At 41.3% G+C, this 11,780-nt stretch overlaps 1 protein-coding gene across 1 annotated transcript; it reads right to left on the bottom strand.

Moving 5' to 3' along the window:
* Window positions 1-2,755: 2,755 nt before the first annotated feature.
* Window positions 2,756-5,758, bottom strand: LOC139756830 (pseudohemocyanin-2-like). Its single transcript, XM_071676656.1, has 3 exons — window positions 5,618-5,758; window positions 3,796-5,316; window positions 2,756-3,610 (listed from the first exon to the last, which is right to left on the bottom strand). Exons 1-3 carry the CDS (start codon window positions 5,697-5,699, stop codon window positions 3,174-3,176), a joined length of 2,040 nt encoding a protein of 679 aa, XP_071532757.1. The 5' UTR covers window positions 5,700-5,758; the 3' UTR covers window positions 2,756-3,173.
* Window positions 5,759-11,780: the final 6,022 nt, after the last annotated feature.

Below are 11,780 nucleotides of genomic sequence, written 5' to 3'. Positions count from 1 at the left end.
TGTTGTTGGCAGCCTGTCCTCGCTGTCTTGAGTCACCTAGCAATCTTAACTTGTCATGAATACCTCAGCTATGGTTGTACACGAAATTCATCTTTTGGAATAATGATTTTTATATTTTTTTGTATGAATGTGCACATTCATACGTAAGTGCCTGAAAATTTTTGCCATGTGTGTGTCCATAATTCATATAGCTTTCGAAAGATAAGTTTCATAAGATGATGAAATATTTTGGACTCTACGTTTATTCATCTTCAATGAGAAGCATGACTAAGTGTATGTATTGTACATGTTGGTCAGTGTCATTATTTCATCATTTAGTCCATTGCTTCTTGAAAACATTCGCAAAGATGAAGCAAGGAATGGTCTTTTGGCACGCAGCTGGTGACAGAATCCATGTCGAAAAGGGTTCCTATATATTGTTTGTTCCTTTTCACTAGTATAATATGTTTACTAAAAGTGTTTCTAACTTATTTTTCTTTGCAGATGTAACTGTTTTTACTAGCCTCATATGTGGTACATCGTCAAATGGTGTCTGGCAATTCAGGTACAGACAACGGAAGGAAAAGTTTGTCTAAAGGCCTAAGAGATTCGATATTCAAGTCCCCTTATTACTGAAAGAATGCTGTAACTCAGTTAAGTAGTTCCTCCTCTGCATCAAGTCATCCTTTAAGTTTCTAATTATCTTTTCTGGTTCTTTACTGATCATACTCATAGGGAAGACCGATCTCGGGTTCAATGTATACTGTCGTTCTTCGTGTATCGTTCAGTGTTTAATCCCGGTCTCCTTTCTCATAGTTCGTTATAATGTTTTTCGCTCTCTTTTAGTCTTTGGAAATTTCCCGTATGGCTGTAAGGTGAACAAGATTTGAGCACATTTGGAAGCATTCAGTGAGGACCAAGAGCATTTCATGGCGTATGATCCTTTAATATTTTATTTATGATCTCTAGAATTATAAATACTTTATATGACATAGTTCCCATTCTACCTAACCGGTTTTGGAACAGACTTGTCTCCAAATTTGAAATTACGTTTTAAATATCCCCTTCCATATATTCATGCCTTCCTTGATGACTTGGCACCTTGAATATCTCATCCTCAATAGCTGCTTATTAACTGTCAATGCATTCCTGATATATTTGTGGAGAAGCTATAAATAAAGTCGTCTCTTATCCACAACATTCTTTTCAAAGTTTCTTTGCTTATCGATCGTTATCGTTCCTGTATTTTCTCCACATCATATCGTTGGGGTCGTCCACATTCTTCATATATATAATTAACCCACCTTTCTTTTTCTTTTACTTTCAATATCTGATTATTGTTGAAGGCATCCATTTCTATACTCTTTCCTTTAAGATTTCAAAGACTCCATCAACTGAGAGCCTTTCTTCCTAGCTATAGATTTCTCTGTCCAATTTTATGTAAGTGAAGAAATCACTAAATTCAGCATAGTTTCCATGTCTATACGTTCCCCTTTGAGTCAAGTTCAGTTGTTGCTCATTTCATGCACTCATGTATCACATAATGAAACTTGGGTATTCTAGAATCACTTTTTACCAATTGGAGAATCATGTATGATATTATCAACGTCCACGCTAGTATATGTGAAAATAATATCTTTTAATGATGATACGTCCTTTCCTCTCATTCTAGTTTGCTCTTTGGCATAAAAATGTAGAATATTTTCCTGTGCATGTTCTAAGAATTTGTTTAGGAGACTCTTTGTCTCCAGATTCCTCCTGGCAATTTGTTTATAAATACAAAGTGTGTCTCTATGAAAATGTAGATTCCTTAGATCATTCTTATTATATCTGAAATCTTCTCTCATTAGCATTTCCCAACTTCTGCATGCAATCGCTAGATTCCCCCTTTACTTGTTTTCAATGTACACTTGCCAAGGTTTAGTAAAATTCTTTGGAGGATAACATATGTTGAATACAAAATATGTATCTCTTATCTATAGCTACTCTTCCTGTTTTGTATTGTTTGAATGGGCCATTACTTCTACTAGTATTTCAAGAAACTAAAGCTGGCTCCTATAAGGTGGGTCCACCTTACTCCATTGTCATCCCTTTCCTTCCTCACTATCACATATCTTTCTGCAAAGAACATATGAAATCTTTTCTCATTTAGTTTTATCTGCATAACTGGAACCATATCAGCTGCGTTTTCCCTAAAAGAGTCCTTAAATTTTACTTCTGTACCAAATATTGTGAGTCTACATTATTTTGTTTACAGAGTACTGAGTCTTGACATGTCCCTTACTTAAACTTCCGGACCTTTGCAGCACAGCTGTGTCTTTAAATGTTTTTTAGAATATCAAAGTTCGTTTTGGCTAGATAACGCTTTATTGAAAGCAACTGTAAGAGATTGACTACTCTCATTTTCATAAAACACTTCGTGCATCCCTTGTTTTACCATAGAACCTGTCTATACGTTCATGTAGCATCGGGTACCGTTTTAATCAGTATTTCATTCTTTGGTTTCCCTTTTCTATTTGTATTGATTATGATCGAGTTCCAGTCCAAAAATAATCAGTGAATTACCTTGATCAACCTCCTTCATAACCAGTATTTGTAAATTTGGTTTCATCGACTTTTGTGTTTCGTTAAATTTTCATTGTGTTGATTCGTCACCTTCATATCTGTGGTTTGTGTAAGTTCAGAATTTTTTGTTATATAGATATATACTCACATAATTCGTATTATATATCCAGATTTTAGATGTAAAGGAGATGAATTGGAGAAAATTCATATATGAATGCAAAAATATTTTATTTCATATTGCGTATGATAAGATATCGTGCATCAGATAATGGTCGTATTCTGATTACACTACATATGGCTGCATTCTTCATTAAGGATATCAGTGTCTCATATGATATCAACTTATACATTCATTTAGTGACTACAGTCTAACTAGGGCTCTTGCTTGGCTTTTCAGATATATATGTCTTCAAGATTCATTATGTAAAGACATTTATCTCTGAAATGTATGATATAGAAATTAGGTATGCTGAAGTTCACTCCAAGAATTACAGATTGCATGTGGGAACTATGGCGTTTCGACTAATACAAAGAAAATAACTAGGGCAAACATTCTGCTGTCAAAGATTAAAAAGGGAAGGTCATCTGTAGATCACTATGGGTTTAAATTTGGATGAAGTTGTGTATTTCTAATTATGTTGAATGTATTCGCCGCGATTGTAGACCTTGACGACGGTTTGCCTGAAGTTTGGAATTTCGCGGAAGACGCGCTCGTCAGGTACCGGGCGGTCCAGAGGGTAGCCGTGGGGCTTCTTGTCTGGGTAGACCCCATTGACGCCATAGTGGTGGAACTTGGTCATTGTGGGAAGGCCATCAATGGCAGCGTCAGCCGAACCGTCGGTCACAGCCACCACCAGCATGAAGTCCATTCCAGCTTCGTTGCCCTTGGGTAAGAGTAACCTGTTGGGCAGCCCAGTGGCGCTCTCGTACTGCTCAAGATGCATGTCGGTGCTGCCTCTGAGGGCTTCTTCAGCCCGGTCAAAGAGGGTCTTGGTACTGGGCACATCAGGTACTGTCACTGAAGACTCTGTGCTCCTGCGGGTGATGGTGTTTTTGCCAGGTTGCACTGGTAGAAAGAATATTATAGATTAGTACTACATTTGATGAAAATCAGGAAAAAAACATTGTATTGCAAGATACGAACGTATAACTAAGTCACATCCTCGACAATCATTTCTATTCTTTTAAATAAATTTGTACTGACTACTAATGTAGAAATGGATATTTTTGAGACCAGAAATATGTACTTACGCTGCTTCCAGAACTTGTCTAGCTCAACTGCGCGCCAACTACCCTCACTGAATGTGAAGTTGAGACCGTTCCTGTCACGAAGTGGCCAGGCGAAGATGCGGATCGTAGACAAAACCTCTCTATCATTATTGTTCATGACGTCAATGTTGAAAGAGAAGTCTTTGTAATTTAGACGTGGCACATATGTGCTTATTTCTACGTTGTCAGTCTTAACTCTGTCATGGACAGCACTTACAAGGCTGTATTCATAGTCTTCGAAATAAGTCTCCAACGGGACATTAGTTGTAATACTGGTAACTTCGACACCTGGGAACCTAAGTTCCTCTTTCTTGTAAGGTGGAAGAGTGTCTTTGTGTTTCCTGAAGAGGTTGTCGATGTACTTGTGTAAGATATAGAAACTTGTGTCACGGGTAGCAGTGAGATAGTGCTCCATGACACTGGGAGGCATACCATACTTTCCTTGAGGATCAGACTGTCTGGCAAGCATCATGTGAGCCATGTTGTTGAGGGAGCCGTAGTACTCTGGGTTGGGGCTGTACATAGAAGACTCAATAATGTTACCCAGGATGTCAATACCACGTTCATTCCTGATATCGATGGTGGCTCCTTTCTCGTCAATAACATAACCGTGGGCAATGGCATCACGAATGCGATTCTGGATAATAATTAAATCCTCAATGTTAACAACACCTTCCACATCCTGGAGATCGATGTTATCGCGGCGGGACGGAAGTGGGCCACCATACTTGTAGGAAATTTGAGGTGCGAAGCCCTGACGAAGAGGCTCATCGAAGCGAAGTTTTTCCACAGTGTTCAGGTAGCTGGCAATACGCTCGGCGTCATAGCGGTTAGTGAGCTGATGATGTACCCAGAAGAAGGTCTCACCCTTGCGCTCAATCTGACGTCCGTAAGTGTCTCTCCACCAGAAGGGATACTCTATATGCCAGCTGGTGTAGTGTGTGCTAAGACCAATATCCTCCGTGAAGTAGGTAACATTCTGGACAGGGTTATTGGTGACCGTGCGATTCATGTGCAGTTTACGAGGAGTGGCAGTAATCTTGGCAATGTAGGCCTCTTCGAGTACTTGATCGTAGGTGAAATAGTGGGGGATGACCTCATAGACAGGTGGCAAAACTACCTTTTCGGTGAGAGGGGAGTGCTTGACAGCTACAGATAGAGCGTAAGCATACTGTCCCTCGTTCATACGTTGACGGAAGTATACAGCATTGCTAACGAAGGTTACGTAGTCCTTGCACTGCATGAGGACGTCGAAGAGCAGGAGTGCTTGCTCACGCTGGCGGGAGTCGAAGACAGAAAATACTTGTCTCTGTGGCTGAAGCCTTCGATCCTGGAGTTCCTTCATGAGTCTTTGGACAGATACCCCACGGTCAGCATAACGGGACACGTCAGCCTTCGGGTCAAAGGTGGCTACTAGATTCTTCAACCTGTCATTACTCAGAGGCTCGTACACCTTGTGGAGCAGGTAGTTGATGTCGAGCTGCTTCTGTGGTACTGGCACACCTGAGTAAGACATAAAATTTCGACAATTATAAAACATCTTTGATATGAGGTTCCTTTATATGTGTGAAATGTAGTCTATGCTTGTGCGAAAATGGAATTCATTGTTGAAATATTACGCATAGATTTTGTGAACATATAAAAGATACTAAGAGACTATTTTCGTCTTCCTTTCATGAACTATAAGTTTAATTGTCTTCTAATGGTGAATCCGCGATTACATATAGTAACCTTTAACAGCCGTGTCACTGGTTCTCATCATACTCACTATCTAGAAGGTGTTGAAGTCAGTAGATGTACTTACTCTCATTTCGCTCGGTGATCGTGAAATCTGACCAGGCGGCGGTGGCCGCAGCCACAAGAGCGCACAACACCAAAACCTTCATGCTGATGGTACCGAAGCAATTCTCATGGCACGTTATATACCCTGCTGGCCCTCAAGGCCGACATGTTGCGTGGTGCCACCAGCGATAACAGTTGCTAGCCTCATGATGTTCCTGGTAGCATGTCATTGATGTTTTGGGTTACCTCCTCAGAGTGTCTCGTTTACTGTTTGGAAGCCTTCAGTAAAAGTATGACATTATGATCACCATTCGGTAGGGATACGAAAGCCATCTCATTTCACAGCCTGACGACATCTTTACAGGTGTCTGAATGATCTCAAAATGGTATTAAGAGGTCTTTACGGGCTCCGCTTGCAGGAGTTTACATCGCGAGTGGAAAGTCATCTGGCAGTCGTGTTACCCGTATTTTCGTCAAAGCACATGTCAAAGCTCCTTTGCTTTTGGACCTGTTTTTCTTTTTTCATTGAACTATTCCTCCTTCTTTATCAAGCTTCCTTCACTATTTGAGGCTAAAGCTATCCATACTCTTAATCCTTCATTGTAAACATCACAGATCCTTTCACTATTATGCCCTGATTCATTGCTGATGAACCCCATTTCCCAGTCTGTGTTACCCTACATTCTGGCAAGTCATTTATTCACACAGATCAAGAAAGCATCGGTCCCAGAATAGAACTCTGTGAGATACCACTCACGACCTCAGTCCATTTCAATCAGGCTTCTTTTACGAGCGTCATTTGCTGCCGTCCATTATGACAGCCTTGTGATCTATCGAAGGCGTATGCGTCTTATTCCTGACAAGAGATTCTAACTTCTTTACCAGCTCCCTAAATGAAAGAGTGGCAAATACTTCCCGGCAGTCCAGATGCAGGTAATCTACTCATGTTTTCTTTTTCTTTTTTGTCTAAAACGGAACTCATTTTCTTGTAGAAATCTAGGAGATTCGTTGGACACGACCTTCTTCCTCTAAAACTGTGCCGTCCCTCTCTTAGGTAGTTTCTCCTCTGCAAGAAATCGTCCACTTGTTTCCTGATTGCCTGTTCCAGTACCTTACGGACCACAATTGTGAGGAAGACTAGCTTGCAGTTCATCGCAATCTCCCGGTTTCCTTTCTTGTATGTGACATTTGTTCTCCTCCATTGACTTAACACTTTATCTTTCTTGACTGGCATCTTGAACATTTTAAGTGGTTTGTCCAGTGATTCTGCACAATTCTTCGTCACATATGGAAACATAACATCAGGCTTATGAGCCTTATATAGCTCAATACCCTTTGGTATTCCGCTTGGTACGTGTCATTCATTTCTTCTTATATTCTTACGTCATCATCTGCAACTCTGCTCTCTGAACCTTATACCTCATCAGCTCCTTCTTAATCTTGATATACTCGTTCTTTGTTCCCTTATACATTACGAATGCTGGCTGGCTGTAGTGCCATTTATATCATCTTCACAGCATGATGCGAAAATGCTTTACTTTCAAGATCTATTTCCGTCAACAACTTCTCTGTTTATTAACCCCCCTACATATCTGAGACTAAAGATGCCTATGTTGCTACTTCTTTACTGTTTATTTCACTGAAGCTTTCTCCACATTGCTCTGGTTCCTAGCTACTGAGTTCCCCTTCCCAATTTATGTTATCGTAGAAATCGTTGAGTTCCGTGCAGTTTAAATCATAAGACGACGTCTTTGCATCTGGTGAGTCATATTTGTTATTCTAAGGATCCCGTAACTGTAAGTTTGTTCAGGTTCGTTGAAATTCTGAGGAAGATTATACATATCACCAGGACCTCTATGCATTCTTTTCTCACTGCTGCATTTCTACTATGTATTGCATGGATGGGTCGTCTTCCTCTATTTTCGGAAGCTTAAAGCTATCTCTTAGGAGGGGATACCATTCTCTTCCTGCTCCTCTTTCTCTTCCCTTGTTTTCTCTTTCCCTCCTCGATACCCTCTGGACAGATTAACCAAGACCTCTACCTCTTTAGTAAGTTTTGTCTCCAGCAGCTCCAAGAATAATAGGTGCATGACCCCTAATAAATTCCGTGAATTCCAAGGCTCTACTATTTAACACAACTCCATCTACAAGTGTATATAATACTTTCACTCTCACGTCTCTCTGCCGTGCTGTCTCCACCCCTTGTCTCGTGTGTTATTTCCCGTTCTATTTGTCACCTGATTGTATTCTTTGCCTTTTTCTCTCTCTTTTTGTCTTTGGTCTATTACATCCGATGAGGACGATGAAGAGTTCCTACTTCTTTCGATTTTTTTCTTCTCTTTTCAGCCCATGTGTAATACCGTTATTTGTACTGTATAGAGGCAGACTCTTATCCTTGTCGGGTCCCATCTCGTCAGCACTCTGTACTGTCATACTGCTTCTTTAATCTATGTATTCTGTCAGTATCGACCATGTCCTCTGCCATTCATACACCACACTATACTTTAATGATACATCTGTACGTCTTCCTAACAAGTTCTTAGCTCTATTTCGTGCCATGTCCTTTGGTTCCTCTATCGCCCTATTTCTCGACGAGGTGATCAACGTACACTTCATCAGAAATGCTTCAGCTCATTTCTGAGAGAGTTTGTAGATTCATAAGGGAAAGGAATATGAGTTTCACAAAGATTTGCTATATTCATAAGTTGTTACTGTTCAAGCTGTGTCATGAAAAGCCATATCATTATCTTTGTGGAATGATATTATCACTTGCACGACAATATCTGATATACAGATACTATGTGAGCGTGACTCATACGTACATAAAAACGTTTATTTTCATGCACATTGTACCTTGAATGATCAACCACCTCAGTGGGAGCCCTCTACATAAGGCATGAAAGAACTAAAGGACTTTGATTTAAAAGACATCTTGCGAAAGCTTTCAAAAGTGTTTAGGTCCCAAGCTGGTGTTATATGCATCCCAGCAAGGTGCACAGGTCTTGAACTAACTTATAAACCGTTGTCTTAGACAGGCAATATGGAGATTCTCTCGTATGTCATGCTCGAAGTGTAGAGATTCTGTTGGAGTGGCAATTAAGCAAAACCGTCTAGCATATGGCCATATCTAATTATTAAACTTTACATATATTACAAAATCTTCGAATCGACTTATAAGTTGCATGGGTATTAAAATGAATGCATATAAGTGGCTGATAAGTATTAGGTCTGAGTTCTCCAAGATAACACTTTCCACGGAATGGGGGTACCTAAGTTTTCGACGCAGCACACTTCCCGCCGGACCTCTACAGGTATCTTCTTACTTCCTTTTTCTCCATTTGTTAAGACACTTCCCTCATCTAAGGAACACTTTCATACACACGCAGCATACAGAGAAAATAGTTCCCCGTGTTCCTGGTGTTCACGATTGCTGGTCACAGGGAAAAATAAGCTTTTATGAAATAATGGATTTAAGTCAAATGATCTTTTTATAGCTTCTGAATGGTTTTTAGAGACTGACTGTTCAAAGACTGATAAGCGTTGGTCGTTTCTGAGTCCAACGAGAGCTATGAATCATACAGGATGGCCTTTGTTGGTCCTCGAGGCTACGTTCTGGTGCCCTTGGATCTCGCCTTTGCCTTTGATCTTGAAGTGGCTTTATTTGTAATCTGAGGCATCTCGGTCGTCGCCTATCTTGAATGAGTACAGTGAAGTAGGTGTAATCTATGAGCCTGGGGTGGCTACTGGTGGCAATTGGTGGGTTCAAAATAACCACCAAATACATTTGCCCTCAGAATACTAAATGGCATCATCTAGACAAGGAAAAAAATTACTTGGTATCTTCTTCAAGAGATTCATTCGTTCTACCCTAGTACTCGACTGGCCTGGTCATCCTTTCTATCAAAAAGGATGTATAACAAAACTGCAATCCTTAAAAAAAGCAAAAATAATGCAAACCTTAAGAAGAGAAAAAATAACAGAGCACTGAGAACAAACACCGGCTGCCTAGCAACCACAAACGCTGACCACCTACCTACAAAGATCCACCTAGTATAATCCCACCTAAATTTCCCAAGCACCCATTTCCTTCCAACAACAGTACTCAATGCCCATCGATACTGCTACTTTATAAATGATAATCAGACCCCTAAGAATGATTCTAAATCTTGCTCTGTCTCTCATTTCAACATCCAATATTCACAGACTTCCGCACCCTTAATAGACGCAACAATGACGAGATATGCACACGTCGAAAAATGACCCGACATGGGCTGAAGAAACATCCTTCCAACTCAGTTTGAAACACCACTTCACCAGATACACACTAATATAAACTACGCCCCCAAGGCATGTGGGGATTACACCCTCTTGTCTGTGTTCTGGACACCATCTAGTTTTGCAACAATTCAGCGTATCTCATGCTCACTATGCTGTTACCACAATGGACACGTTAAACACTTACGGCTTAATTGATGTGCACCCCCCCCCCTCCACACACACACACACACACACACACACACACACACACACACACACTGCACGTTTACACCACACTTTTTGATGCATGATCATGCCCAGTGGACATGGCCGGCTTCCTGAGCGATCCATGAAAGCTAGAGGGGACTCATAGGGTTTAAGACGGTATGGGGAAATGTATATATATCTGTTTGAAGGAATAGTGGTTCCAACAATGTTATATGGTTGCGAGGCGTGGGTTATAGATAGAGTTGTGCGGAGGAGGGTGGATGTGCTGGAAATGAGGTGTTTGAGGACAATATGTGGTGTGAGGTGGTTTGATCGATTAAGCAATAATAGGGTAAGAGAGATGTGTGGCAATAAAAAGAGTGTGGTTGAGAGAGCAGAAGAGGGTGTTTTGAAATGGTTTGGTCACATGGAGAGAATGAGTGAGGAAAGATTGACCAAGAGGATATATTTGTCGGAGGTGGAGGGAACGAGGAGAAGTGGGAGACCAAATTAGAGGCCGAAAGATGGAGTGTAAAAGATTTTGAGTGATCGGGGCCTGAACATGCAGGAGGGTGAAAGGCGTGTAAGGAATAGAGTGAATTGGAACGATGTGGTATACCGGGGTCGACGTGCTGTCAATGGATTGAACCAGGGCGTGTGAAGCGTCTGGGGCAAACCATGGAAAGTTGTGTGGGGTCTGGATGTGGAAAGGGAGCTGTGGTTTCAGTGCATTATACATGACAGCTAGAGACTGAGTGTGAACGAATGTGGCCTTTGTTGTCTTTTCCTGGCGCTACCTCCCGCACATGTGGGGAGGGGGTTGTTATTTTCATGTGTGGCGAGGTGGCGATGGGAATGAATAAAGGCAGACAGCATGAATTATGTGCGTGTATATATATGTATATGGCTGTGTGTGTATATATATGTATACGTTGAGATGTAGGTATGTATATTTGCGTGTGTGGACGTGTATGTATATACATGTTTATGTGGGTGGGTTGGGCCATTCTTTCGTCTGTTTCCTTGCGCTACCTCGCTAACGCGGGAGACAGCGAAAAAGCAAAATAAGATAGATAAATATATCTGTGTGTGTGTGTGTGTGTGTGTGTGTGTGTGTGTGTGATTAGAGTTACGAAGAATGAGAGGTTAGAGTTACGTGTTGTTTAGCGTTGTATGTGACGTGGAGAGATTGCATGCGTGTTGTATGAGCGAACCATCTCACCATATCAAAATTAGCAACACGTAGTTCACACGGCTCTTCCTTCCTTCCTTCCTTCAAGAGAGAGAGAGAGAGAGAGAGAGAGAGAGAGAGAGAGAGAGAGAGAGAGAGAGAGAGAGAGAGAGAGAGAGAGAGAGAGAGAGAGAGAGAGAGAGAGAGACGTATGCCTGTACACACACACAAACACACACACACACACACCCACACGTACAGCAAGCGTGATTCACACAGGCCAGCAACGGTTTACAGTGATAGCTGCCCCATGACGCCACCTGACTCAAAAGTTCTATTATAAAGGCAAAGATAAGACAGAGGGCTCGAGGCGGTGAATCAAAACAGAGGAGAGAGGAGGGTTGCGTGGCAGAAGCGTGCTCGCTCTGGCTGTTGCCAAGCAAGGCAGGGTACGATGCAAGGGACAGTGTATGTGCGCTTTCCTTTGTCATTGTGGCAATGTCAAGTTCACCACGACGAGTGTGTGAGCCTCGCTCGTAACTATGGGGTC

Source organism: Panulirus ornatus, chromosome 23 (genome assembly GCF_036320965.1).
Source record: "Panulirus ornatus isolate Po-2019 chromosome 23, ASM3632096v1, whole genome shotgun sequence".
Lineage (NCBI taxonomy): Eukaryota > Metazoa > Arthropoda > Malacostraca > Decapoda > Palinuridae > Panulirus > Panulirus ornatus.
Note: the sequence above shows the minus strand (reverse complement) of the source record. Positions and strands in the feature narration are given on the sequence as shown.

Excerpts from the sequence above, each read along its gene's own strand:
- LOC139756830 (XM_071676656.1), bottom strand. The coding sequence starts at position 5,699 with ATGAAGGTTTTGGTGTTGTGCGCTCTTGTGGCTGCGGCCACCGCCGCC. Across the intron at positions 5,317-5,617 it reads GATCACCGAGCGAAATGAGA|GTGTGCCAGTACCACAGAAG; the intron begins GTAAGTACATCT and ends TGTCTTACTCAG. Across the intron at positions 3,611-3,795 it reads AGACAAGTTCTGGAAGCAGC|TGCAACCTGGCAAAAACACC; the intron begins GTAAGTACATAT and ends TCTTTCTACCAG.